Genomic DNA, 13,614 nt, shown 5'->3' with positions numbered 1-13,614 from the left:
AAGATCATGGTAAATGGAAAAGTACTTGAAACTTTTAAGATCTTCTATTTATACAAGTTAAGTTTACGTAAGACAGACGTCTCTTTAAAGTAGAAACGTCAAGATGTTAGCACACATAATAAAAGCTTACACAATTTTTATTAAGTTTTTATTAAGTGAATACTTGATAGAATTTGACGCCATGTCTTATATCCCTCAGATATTGTTGTGATCTATTAAAATTATAATTTTTAGAATTTAAAACTTCGTTCTTCTACGATCGCATAAAATGAATTTTCTATGCTATGATCGTGAGCTTCAATTTTTACGCAGAACAGTGATAATCACTTTGAGGGCTTATTAATATTAAGTTACAGACCCTTTTAACATCTATCAACAATAGCTCAAAAAATTCGCATCAAAACGCACACAAAAGTGAAAAAGTTGTTAGTACCCTCCAATAGTATTGCACTTGTACATGCGAGAGACATTATGTTTTCGAATGACTGCTCTATAGCATCAGTAAAAGTATTATCAATTTCCAGTTCATTCAGTACGAGTTTCGATGCGTCATCATCAAAACTTTTTTTGTAACTTTATAACCTTGTGCGTCGGAAAACGAAACTACGGCGCCAACTTTTAATACGTTCGCTTTACTTTGCCCTTTTAATCTTCAGCAGCGCCACTTTACCGTTTTTACCTCGCGCTCACTTTATTCTCGGCATTATTCCGTTCTCGCTCTCTCTCTCTCTCCCTCTCTCCTCTCTCTCTCTCTCTCTCTCCCTTTCATTGTCCTTTGGCTTTTTCAGCCATTCAGCGTTTGCTTCAATGTCTCAATGTTCACGCGAACGAGCGGCTGACCTTATTTTCTCGACGCTCGTATTACGCGACTCGCACGAGATAGCACGCAAAGCTCAAGAGCTATATCAGCGCAGTAGCGTTGCACTTACTTTTCCTCCCTCGATATCGTCTCTCTCGAGCTTGACCATCAGCTAACAAAGCTTAACTCGCATTGTGCAAGTTCGTTTTCTAGCTTTAATCAAACGACGGTTTTGTTGTGTGCTTTTATTTTTTTCAATGAAGGATAATGTTTTGAATACTTCTGGTGATATTTATTTATTTGATCTTTTGAAGTAAAATTATACAAGACAATTATAAACAAATGTCACATGAGTTATATAATAATGACGTACCGGTAGACAATCATTCAATAACTATATTCATATTTTGACAAAATTAATAAGTATTTGACCATCGACTCTCCAATCCCACTATTTATCCCATTATTTATTCGATTAGTCACTTGGAAATACAATGCGATCGCTATTTTTACAGTGTTGCGGCATGTTTTCAGTTTCCATCTGGTTATCGACTAATTTTACCATATGTTCTGATATCCAATCGATGTAGTGAGAAACTTTTGTGTAAACAGTTGGATACGCAGAACAGTGATAATCATTTTGAGGGCTTATTGAGGTGATACCTACTATAACGTTTCCGTTGATTATTAGTGGGCTACCGGAATCACCCTATTTGAAGAATTTTAAAATAAATAACAAATTGTACATTTATTTCAAATGAAAATGTATGATAAAAGACTTACCATACAAGCACTCTTAGGTTCGCCAGATGGTATTATTGTGCACACATGTATTGTATAAATATTATAATGTTTTCCAATGTATTGCTGTTGACAGTAATTGTCACTGCTAATCAACAGGGTCAACTTTTGGAGTATTTGCGGTTTCGTATGCTCATTTCGAAATTTTTTCTACATGTGGAATCAATCGTTTACTAATTCCGAATATACATTTCATATTAGTATTTTAGCAGATTTTCATGAATTTACAGTTACGGTTTGGCCCCAGCCTGCAATACGTGCTTTTGTTCCTGCAGATACTTCGGAATAACACTCTGGTAGAGTAACAGGAGCGACAAATTGGTTTAACGCGAACGTAGGAAATACCTGTTTATGAAAGTAAAAATATCAAGGAAGTACTTGAATGGCAATTTTTTAATAGAATCATTTAGTTATTAACCTTAAGTAGTGCAATATCGTTGATAAATGCAGCAACCCCAACGTAATTTTCATGTCTGATTGCTGAACTTACTGAATGGATGCTTATGGGTTGACTTCTATTGTAGCCTGTTGTAACTGTTATTCGATCTGCGTTCAGTTGAATCAAGGGGCTTGGGAAAAAATGAAAAAGTTATATAAAATTATTAGTAACAAACTATATTGTTTATGTAAGAACAAGTACAATCTTACTTATCGATGCAGTGTGCAGCAGTAAGCACGTAATATTTGTTTAAAATAGCGCCACCGCAAAAATGATCTCCCTTTGTTTGAAGAGACACCTATAAAAATATACGTGTTTCACAAAAACTTTATGAATCAGCCTTACAATGATTTTAGATTATATTGTCTTTATACCACATATGGTATCTCTTGTGGTTCTGTATTTTCTCCATTTTGAATTCTGAGATCGAGTTCTTCTACAAAAAAAAAAAAAAAATAACTTTTATCTTAGGCATAAACTGGTAATACTAACATAATTTTAATTAACAAAATAATCACATATTACCTTGTACTTCGGTACTATCAGTTAAGTACGCCAAAGACAAAATTAAAAGAGTTGCTCCAAACATTTTATTGTAGAATCTGCCCCTAATAACAAACACTCGTAACTGTCAACTCAAGATCAGACGCTGCATTTATGAAAAATATAAAACTTCTTAATATATCTTAGTCGTACGCAACCGTTTGGATAACGAATGAAAGTTAAGGTCGCATTTGAATCATAAACACATCAGTAATCTCATTAATTCTATTGACTTAAATTCTTTAATATTACGCAACGACAAGCTATATGCAGATAATACTAAGAGATAAAAAAGCAAACATTCATAAAACGACTCATATTTCATTGTGTAAATTAAATTTATTACTGTATAAAACAATTGTATTTCACTAGCAGGTAAATCAATTACTTAATAGAAAATTAATCATTTTTCTTAAGTAGAGTTTTGACAAATGAACTCAGTAAACGTAGTTTATGGCATTTGACGTCAATTTCACTTTAAGCTCATGATGTAGAACGTAAACTACACATAGCAGACATGGATAATTTTTCATTTTTTAAGGTCACAATTTTTTTCAAATATACAAATATAAATTCAAGTTTTTCGCGAAGAAAAGTAACAATTTATCGAGAAATTCTCAGAAAGATCTAAATTATATTAAATATATAAATATCTGAAGCTTTACCAAATTTTCGTCATGACAATAAAATATTTGGAGGTACCGAGAAGGCTATAAACTATATGGTACATTACATACATTACATTACGTACATTACATGCCAGAATTTAACAATTGATTAACTTGCCGTTATATACCTGTGGTTCAATATTGTCATACGTATACGTAGAAGGTGATCCACACAAGTTCTGTGCGCGGAACGAGAGAGAGAGAGAGAGAGAGAGGGAGAGAGAGAGAAGAGAGAGGGAAAGGGAGAGAGAGAGGGAGAAAGAGAGGGAGAGAGAGAGAGAGAGAGAGAAATGAGAGAGATTTGAGGGGCTTAGCTTGATTAATGACCTTATTGTGGTAAGAGCGGTTGCGAGTACGTACGTTTTGCGTCCAGTGCGATTACCTCGTTATGGAGTGAGTTTATGCTTCTAATTTAATAAAAGATAAGTTTGTAATTGTCGTTGATTACTAATAGTCACGATACATTTATTTTACTGGTTTCCATTTGAAAAAACAGAATATTGATTCATGTAAAGAATACGTGGCCAAAAATAATTTGCACATATTTGCATTTGTCTTTCGCGAGGAAAATTTCACGCTAAGTACGATATTTATCATCTCATCAATACGTTTCAAAATATACGTTTTAAAAAGGCGACTATACCAATGGTTCACAATAACCAACAGCCAACTAATTACTGTGAAGAAGTATCTTAATTATTTTAGAATCTACGAGATCACAAATATGAAATTAAGCGTTCTATTACGAGAAAAAATTTTGCACTCCAAGCTTGGTGAGGGTAGTCACGTCGTTATATCCATACGCGTCGTGAACGAGGAACGGCGCATGGTAGGTATGCAGATCGAAAAATTTGAATATTGAAATTCGCGACATGAACTGCCATTACCGCTTCGTCCATCAGCATCATGTGCGTGCGCGTGCGGGTGCGTGTGCGTGTGATCGTTGCAACTGTGTATCTCTCTAAAATAAACTGGTATACGTACGCGCGGGCCAGAGAGCTTCTGATGTATAGCACACGAGAGACAGAGAGTAAGCCGACTGGACAGTTACGCCAACAGAGATAAGATATTTGGTTATTGGGTACAACTGTTTTTGAAAGTGGACAAGCCATTACAGCGTCATTTTGTAGAAACACTACCAGCGCTGTTTTGATAGCAGCTTTCTTTTTCTTGCACAAATTAACTAATACATTATGCCTCATTAACGAGCTCCGATCCGATGTCGTTAAACATATATATCAAGTTTCAATCAAATAAATTATTAAAAATAATAATAAATAATTATAAATTTTTATAAATAAATAATTATAAATAAAATAACTATAAATAAATTTAAGATCATAAAAATATTCGAATTCATTGCGAATTCCACAAATGACGTAACACTTAGAAATCACTAACCTTTTCGTTGCAGAACCAAGTCTCTACTGGAAGTTATGAATCATAACTCGATCGAGCTCAAAAACTTGTCTTGTTTCAATAGCTTTATTTTATTGCCTGATAGCAATTTTGGCATAAGCCAGAAAAGCTCAAACACGTCAAGGCTCTTTTTCTTTTTTCCTCTCTAACTCTATCGTCTTGACAGATAAGTATTAGCGTATATGTTAGCGTTTAGTTTGCAAGTTTCAAATATGTTCTTAAAACTACTCATACACGTTTAATTAAATTTATATTTTTATTCTGTTTTGTGTTTTTCTTTTATTTATACAATAATGATTAAACGTATTTTCATAAAAAAAGTTTATTCATTTCCAGGCAGGACGAGATAGTAAAAATATTTCAGAAAAATAACAATGTAGCAACAGAATAACAAAGTAACAAAATTATAAAATGCATATATAAAACAATTTCATTTATTAATCTCTTTTTCGCATCTTTTTTAAAACATTTTTCAAAATTTACTATTTGTAAAATGTACATGTTTTTTTATAAAATAAAATTTAACATTTTGAAAAGGGCATCGTATTTGAACGTTTAAGCAGGCTGTTCGTTAAACTACATAATACAACAGAACTTGACTAAAATAAATTTCTCAGAGAAAAGAAAACATTCTTGTATGGAGGACGACAATATTTTTTAAAACTGAATTTATTCTGGAGCATTTCATATTTTCATATGAACTAGATTAATTCATTGTTATTCGAAAAGCATACAAATAAAGCGCAAGTATCATAGCAGCAAGATTCAATTTTATATTTTTGTTCATACAGATAATGGTATTTACCAAGATTAATTTACAATCTCGAATTAACGCACGTTCCATATATAAATTATTTCATTAAAAATAGTATTTAATGGTGCCCATTTTTAGTAAAATGAAATTAAAAAATGTAACAGTACTACGAATTTTTTATTTAAAGATCAACGAAAAGACGAAACTTTTATATAGTTATTTCATAGTACTTTTGCGAAGAATCGGGACATAATTGTCAATATTGATGACAATTATTAACAAATGTAACAAAGCATCCTATCAAGTAACGACCCAGAATGCCGGGAACGATTTATCACGTTGGTGTTGTGCATTCGGTTCCGCGAGAGCAGTAGCCGGTCACGCGCGACGCATGCACACTATAGTTACACAGCCAACGTTGAGAGCTGGACATCGATTACGCGTGGCTGCCGTGCAACGAACAGCAGTAGTATTAGTAGCAGTAGCAGGGTTACTTGTATATAAGGCACTGATTCATTTGGCCATATACGCTCGTCGCTTCGCCCCCCGGAATATTACGTCCTGTTTAGTTTATTAGGAGACCAGTGGTTCACGTGCATTGTCTATCGAGGGAGATGACTCCCAAGCGAGCCACCCTGCGTAATTGCCGTGGCCCTCTAGCCGTTACTCCTTCCTCTTCTCCCTTCCCTTCATTACGGCTGAACACCGGCGCGTGCAATCTCGCTTCGCTTCCAGGACGCACAATCGCCAGTCCCCTTGCTATTCACACGTCCTGACTATTTCCGACACTTTAGTTGGTGTCCACTGTCGACCAGCTTGTGTTTGTATACTAGTTTACAGGAGATGGCGCCTGCGTCAGTTGCCCGCTTTCTTTTTTGATCGGTGTCCATCGCGACAAATGATACTTTCACTTTATCTTCTGTGTCTCGTTGTTAAGCTGTTGTTTTTGGGCATAAAATTTATACTTCATCCCAATTTTTGGGTTGCTTCGTGAACGATTTCTAATTGGTTTCTTCAATACTTATTTCGTTTGTTCATGTCTAAAAAGATGGCTAGATGAGTTTTTTAACTTTTTATTTATTTGATTGACAAGATAAATATAAAAATTTAAATGTAATAAGGAAAAAGTTTAAAGTGTAATATTCTTTTGTAACTACCTCATTGTAATACCCTGAGATAAGTTAAGTAATATTGCACGGTGATTTCTTCGCAATACTGCACTTATAGAATCTATTAACTTCTGTATGTCAGCTGAATATATTAAAAAAATCTACAAAATGAGATATCGGGATGAATTTAACAAATTATGATCATATTGCAGCATGTCAAAACATGATCGAATGTTTCCATTGTGAGAAAAAAGTATATAACAACAGCCGGTCCGATAGCGGCTAAATTTTGTTGTATGTTTATGTCAAAATATAAATTACAGAATATGCTTTGAAAACGAATATGAAAATTAATCGTCTATATTGTCATTTTTCATAATATAAGACCATATTTGTAAAAGTAAATTAATTTTCAAGTAAATTAATTTTTTTATGATTTATACTATCTAATGATTAATTGTAAAATCATTTAAGTTTTTATATTTTTATAAATATTACAATATATGAGAAGATACTATACGTAAAAGGTTCTTAATTAATCAGTGATATTGACCAATACAAAAAATTTCCATCTATAATCTGTTAGGACTGTCAGTGTACATGGTTATAGAGAAATAGAAATTTAATATCCTAAACTATCATGGCAAATTGAAATTATATGTATAATGTTGAAATTCAGTTCTATAAATAATTTACAAGTGTGAAATATAGTTAAATTGATTTATGGTTCTTATTCATGATAGTCAATAGATTATAAGCATATTACAAAAATACAAGAAAGTTATTTTACTTCGGAAAGGAATGACTTATTAATTTAGATGAATTTGAAAAATTTTGTTAATTGAAAATATATTGATAATGCTAATTATAGTGGGATGAAATTAAAAACTATTAACATGGTAAATAAAAAAAGAATGTTATTTTATCTACGACGACCTTTTTTAACTACCGCTAATCTATTCCGTAATATACAAATTTACCGTCATAAGCTATAGCTTACCCACCGTCGATAAGAAAAAACCCCAGTGCATTAGTATATCGGTACGTACTCTGCCCGCACATTAATTCAAAATCAATCCCGCGAAATTCAAAATCAAAATTATTTTTGGTTGATTTTTCTTGACGGTTGAATTGAGCATTGATGAAACCAAACGATTATAGATAAAGGACTTATTTTAGCAATTTCTGCCCAGGTAACTTGTCAGAAAAAATCTATTTGACGCCATCAACGCTCAATCGTTGAAAATAATTTAGGTTTTGCACTTCGTGGGTTACAAAGTAATATCCCGTGGACAGCTCTAAAGTGTACATACACCCACCAGTAATGGATTCTGCACGAACATTTTGAATTTGACTGCTGAAGACAAAGTAAATATAGAATATAATCGACAGAGATTGAACTCTTGATTATCTGCATACAAAAAAAAAGATAGATAGATAATTGATAAGTTTGAATCTATATTTACTTTGACTTGAGCAGACAAATTTAAAACATTCATGCACAGATCAATACGGGTGTAGATACTCTTGAAAGTTTAAAATAACTTTTACTTACACGTATCAATAGTATATTATTAAATCTTATAATATCAATTGATCTAACTTTGAAAGGCAACTTTTAATTAACTACTTTAAATATTCATTTTTAATCATTTATCAAAATGTAAATTCTACAAAATGCTCTTGGAGAAAAGTTTTTAAAATTTATAAAAATATACTCAAAGTAATAAAAAGATATATTTATTTTCATACAACTTAAGTAAGAAGGATGAGAAACTCAATGGAGAATCTAAAAAAAACATGACGTATGGTTATCGATTTATTATTTGCCTTAACATATAAACAAGCTTACTTGATGAAAAGATGTATGCATCAAGAAAATATAGTACACAAAGGTGTAGTTTTAGCACTAATATTTTTCGCTTTCTGTAATTCTTAATAATATAATATTTACAAGACATTATACAAGAAGTTTATTTGGTTCCGAAAGAGGCAGTACAATAGTCTTTCTGTTGATCATTTATATCTAATTTGAGTATTCGTGAGTTTTACTTGTATTTACGGAGATTATAGATATTAGGTAAAACTTATAAACAAATTGTATAATTTAACAAATCAGAAAACTACATAATTTCTTAATATTATATTTTACTCCTATAATTCGGCGTTAAAGCAGATGTTTAAAGCCAATTATTGCATAACAAATAAATCAGTTTATAGGCTTTTCATAATACATTAATAGATCATCAAAATGTTTTTATTTCTGTTCCGTTTTCAAACCAGTTTAACACTTTTCAAATTCATAGGAAATGAAACCATAAGATATAAATAAGTCATTTGTCAGACAAAAAACGATCGGATTAAAAAATGCTTGTTGAAAAAACTGTCACACTGCCTCAGAAATACTACGTGAAATTGTCTGAAATCAATCATTCGAATAGATTTCAATAACTTTAGCGTTAATATCGCTTTAAATATACATGAAGAGCAGCCGGTTGCCTCCTGTAGGGCTCGATTAGTAATCACCGAGAATGGCCTCTTCGGAATATCCACGCCATAGGAGAGATGTATGAATATTTGCATGGGGGGAAGAACGGTGGTCTATGAATGTCAATTGGGTGGTTCACTTTATAACAGACATCGCAGGAAGAGCATTCCGACTGTCACTACTGAAATCTGGTATTGCCGGTTTGCCAAGTTCCACTGGTCATGATGTACAGCTGCTTGTTTCTCACCTGTATGTAGATAAATTGAATTATCAGTAGAGTAATTTTCAATGGTAACGTGATTTGATTTCATAAAAATAATTCATTATTTATTGAATTACAGCATTGAAATAAAAATATGCAGATTCCGTTTATTGAGGAAAGATCAGATTTTTTTTGATAATTAATTTAATAAATAATTTTAATTTAATACAAAAATGTGATTATATAAAAATCGGCGAATCGATTTGTTCAAACAAATTGAAAATTTCGGAAAATTTTATGGCATGTAATTACACAAATTGATACGTATTTTCAAATTATGCAGTCTCGCGTCAGATCTGTTGCTATGAATCGCCAATTGCCATGTAGACCTATAAGATCAATTATTGGAATTTGTATTAAAATTTAACGGAATATAAAAATTTTTGATACAATTACTCGAATTATTGAATTTAAATTATGACTTTTAGACGTGTAAAAAAAGCTGGTGAAAATAGTACGATGTAAATAGATTTGGTCAGTAATAAATCTTGATTATGCTAGACTTTACGTACGTAAATGTCAATTCACTCGATGGCGCGAAGGAGGAGAAAGTTCAAAGTGTGAAATTGACGGAAACGCGGCGAAACCGTGAATCTCACAACTTCATGATGCTGAGGAGCTTCTTTGATCGAGAGATTCTCTAATTTCCGGCTGTTGAGAGGCTCTCTAGACGGATAACACGACCGAGATGAAAAGTGATTCTCCGGGGAGAAAACTTTGAGTTTCGCAGCTCGGCAGTCTCCCGTTTAATTATGTCGAGATAGCCCTATTATTTGAGGTAATGAAATCCAAACGAGAACAAAATTCTTGAGCGAGAATTTCTCTTATGTACTTATTTTTTTGTGACGGAAAAAAAATAATAAAAGCCGAAATAGTGTGTTATTTATTCCGCCGAGTAGGCATCATACGTCCGATGTTTTATAAAAGCTCATATATGGATTATAAAGCGTGTGCGAGTGGGGGTTTTTCTTATCGAAAATGTAACGCTACTATACGCGTTCAGATTCGAAGCTCTGTGCCATCGTACCGTCTCGCGGCTCGTGCGGCAACGCGTGTGCAGGCAAAAGGTATTTACAAACTTGATGTTCTCATTATACTTTATAATCCATATAAAAGCTCCATGAGTTCGACTCGCATATGTGGTTTGTTTTTATTCGATCATCATGTGTTATTTTTTTTTTATTTTTTGCGTATTTTTTCTGATTGAGTAGGGGATAGATCATGATATTGCCATCGTATATTGCGGTTGAGTTTTATTGCGATATGATTTTGGTTTTTATGTTAATCGACTGGGCATCACATTTACATCGGTATTATGGCACAAATGAGCTGAAAAAATTAATGATGCTAAATTAAATTTGTAATTACCGATATACGTTTTGCAGTTATGAATAACCGTTATAATATTTAAAAGTCAACTAGAAAATATCGTATTTATACCAATTATGCTTTTGTATTTCTCTTATGAGTAGCAAAAATTTTATGTCTTGGAATAACCAAATTTCAAACTGTATTATTTTATGCTTTGCGCTCGGAAGATTATTTGATAATAAATAAAGACATTTTTTCAAATCATGGTAATAAGAGGTTTTATTTACCGTTGAGCACATGAATATTCACGAAGCTTGTGCTAAACTGACCAATGCTGCAGGCGAACTCGCCGCTGTCGCTCTTGCTCGCATGCTCGATCCGCAGCCTCGTTAATAATTCGTTGTCCGTTCTGGAACATATAGGAATAATATAGGATATATTGTATTAGATGAGGCTTTTCGTCGATGTTCTTTGTTTTATCCAAAATTTCACTGTTGGTTTTGTTTCTGTTCTACGAATTGTTTATGAGAAACTAACTTTTATTTGCTTTTTGAAATGTTTACATTGGCTTGTAGCACAAAGTTATGTGTAAAACGATGTATTTGTCAGTAGTAGAAATTATTATTTTACATGTTGTTTATCGAGTCACCGACAGTTAGTATATTTGATAAAAGCAAATGCTTGCACAACGTGGACTGTGAATATATTATAAAAATAGATATTTCTGGAACAAAGTTAGAAAGAATATTATTGAAAAAGTTGAGTATTTGTACTAATATCACATTTTTATTCGCTAGAAAATGGAAAAAGCCAGTATACATCAATAGCAAATATTTATTAAATTTTTGAGAGTGAACGTCTTTATTTTCTACATATAATCTTTTTAACATAAAATTCTATATTCAAATATTTAAGATAGTCAAGAGAAAGCATTCGTGTATTATTTCAGAGAAAGAAAAGTCCATATAGGTTGATTTACGGCATTCAAACTTACCCGTTGCTATGATAAACGTCGACGTGATCTGGTAGCGATTCGCCATTTTTCTTCCACACTGGATGTGGTACTTTTGAGTTAGGCCGCGATGGCCTTACCACACACGTCAACTCGATGACACTTCCGGTTTTGTAATAGCGATCACGTATTTCATGGTTCGCTTCATCCACTATTCTTATGTCGGGAGCTATAAAGAATTAATACGTAAATAAAACAGCTTCGTTTTGGATATGTGCATAATGGCATTGTTTTTGGTTCAGGTACAATATCTAATAATTTTTTATAGTTTGAAATATGAGAGTATATTTATTTACTATTGATAAAAACTTCATTTTATTTTTAATTATTAAAATCTGATAAATAATAGTGTTAAATAATCTATTTAATGGCAAAGTTAATAGAAAATTGAAATAATATTTTATGAAAGCTTTGGAAAATGTCAACAAAGTGTTTGCAACTAAAATCGGATTTAGAAAATGTTCGATGCATCACACAACAAACATCGACACTCCCCACAGCAAGGTTTCTATTATTTCTGTGATATTCGTAATGGCAGACATCAAAGAAGGTCTCGTAACGCTCGAAGCGTCCCTTGAAAATACAACTTCAAAACCAGCGCGGCAAGCCAGAGCGAGCAATAAGTGAAATTGCGTCCTTCCAAACAACCTCCATCGCGAGCTTACTTTCAGCCCTCGGCAAAATACTTTTTTTCTATGTATCCTCAATATCATCCCCGCGTATAAAGGATCAGCTTTGATTACTAGGTAAAAAGCAAAAAAAGAAGAGAGGAAGTAGAGCTAAACGAATTGCCAACATCAATCGAGAAAGGAAGGTCAACGATTGCTCTTCCGTGCTTAAAACGTGTTACGCATCCAACAAAAAAAGAGGAACAACCGTGACTGCGTAAAAAGTGTGAAACGAATTCTGCTCAACGGGGTATTCTTTTTTTGGTTTCGTGCCCATGTTTGGCTTTCCGATTCTTTTCCTCCCTGTAGCCATATTCACTATTCAAATATTAAACTTTCGGAGACGAAACAATATGTTTCGGTTCAGCTTTTTGAAATAGATTCCGTGAGAAAAAAAACAATCAATCTCGTATCAATATTTTACGATCGGATCGTCTGGTGATAGAAAATGAAATCTAGTTTCAATTCTATTGTGTAACAGCACATGTGGTGAGATTTTTAAATTAACTTCGCGCAATTGGATTTCAAATTGAATGACAAACTTGGATTCCATCAAAAATTTAATGCACGAGGTGTGTATAATGAAAACGCTTGTAACTAAATCTGTGGGTTTATATATTATATACAGATTAGTCCGTACAGACATTTACGCTTACAAATATGGTTATAAGCTCGGGTAAATATACCCGAATATCAAACCGCTCCTTCCTAAAGCGGAGCTACATTTAAGCTCTTCAAAATTTCCATTTACGAGCGCGAGAGTATAACTTTTGTTTTGCAAATGCTAACCGTAGTTTATTTGCCCGCTCAAGATTACAAAATTATATTTTACACCATTAAGCTTCATTTCCATTTCAGCAAAACACACTCATTAAACGTTTTTCTCAAAACTTTCGTACAATTACTTAAGTCACAACTGAATTTTCATTAAATCCACACACAAGGGAAGCTTTTCAAACGAAGAAAAATTGCTATTGTATGTCGGTTTCGCAATGGAAAGCACAGCGTGCTGCATTGTTTCTTTCGCTGCAGGAGTATAAAAAAGCGTAACATTGTGAAAAAAAAGTCGACTGCCCGACATCTGTGGCCATTTTAAACGGTATTTAAAGCACCAGAATTGTATGCAAAAATCGCCTGCATGCGCATACATTAGAACTATCCAACATTAACGTGGGTGGCACTCTGAGAAAAGTTGCACAGTAGAGGGAGAGAAGTGAGCCTCTTATTGTAATTGAATCCTTACGTCTGTGGAATTTTAATCAAGGGCCTCTTCGTGTGCAGTGCTGTAACAGATTTGGCCTCTTGCTAGATTTTTCGAGTGAAAAGATCTCAGTTGAAAAT

The 13,614-nt window shown here is 33.1% G+C and overlaps 2 protein-coding genes across 6 annotated transcripts in view; both read right to left on the bottom strand.

Annotated features, from left to right (window-relative positions):
- Nucleotides 1-1,099: 1,099 nt before the first annotated feature.
- LOC131666127 (chymotrypsin-1-like) lies at nucleotides 1,100-3,418 on the bottom strand. The gene is made up of 8 exons (XM_058938529.1): nucleotides 3,379-3,418; nucleotides 2,565-2,667; nucleotides 2,414-2,475; nucleotides 2,249-2,337; nucleotides 2,019-2,169; nucleotides 1,829-1,945; nucleotides 1,583-1,750; nucleotides 1,100-1,508 (listed from the first exon to the last, which is right to left on the bottom strand). The coding sequence occupies exons 2-8, from the start codon at nucleotides 2,626-2,628 to the stop codon at nucleotides 1,275-1,277; spliced, it is 885 nt and encodes a 294-aa protein (XP_058794512.1). The 5' UTR covers nucleotides 2,629-2,667; nucleotides 3,379-3,418; the 3' UTR covers nucleotides 1,100-1,274.
- A 4,956-nt stretch (nucleotides 3,419-8,374) lies between these two features.
- Nucleotides 8,375-13,614, bottom strand: part of LOC131666107 (zwei Ig domain protein zig-8-like) — a 75,669-nt gene continuing 70,429 nt past the window's right edge. For all 5 annotated transcript variants that reach the window (XM_058938492.1, XM_058938494.1, XM_058938496.1 and 2 more), the window contains 3 exons: nucleotides 11,588-11,774; nucleotides 10,881-11,002; nucleotides 8,375-9,267 (listed from right to left, as the gene is read on the bottom strand). In XM_058938492.1, coding sequence (XP_058794475.1) covers nucleotides 9,161-9,267; nucleotides 10,881-11,002; nucleotides 11,588-11,774 — 416 coding nt within the window. In that variant the 3' untranslated portion in view covers nucleotides 8,375-9,160. The remainder of the gene's footprint in view (nucleotides 9,268-10,880; nucleotides 11,003-11,587; nucleotides 11,775-13,614) is intronic.

This window comes from Phymastichus coffea, unplaced genomic scaffold (assembly GCF_024137745.1).
Source record: "Phymastichus coffea isolate CEN01 unplaced genomic scaffold, Cenicafe_Pcof_1.1 PCOF00056, whole genome shotgun sequence".
In the NCBI taxonomy this organism is placed as follows: Eukaryota; Metazoa; Arthropoda; class Insecta; order Hymenoptera; family Eulophidae; genus Phymastichus; species Phymastichus coffea.
The sequence above is the reverse complement of the archived record's forward strand: the minus strand, read 5'-3'. Positions and strand labels throughout refer to the sequence as shown.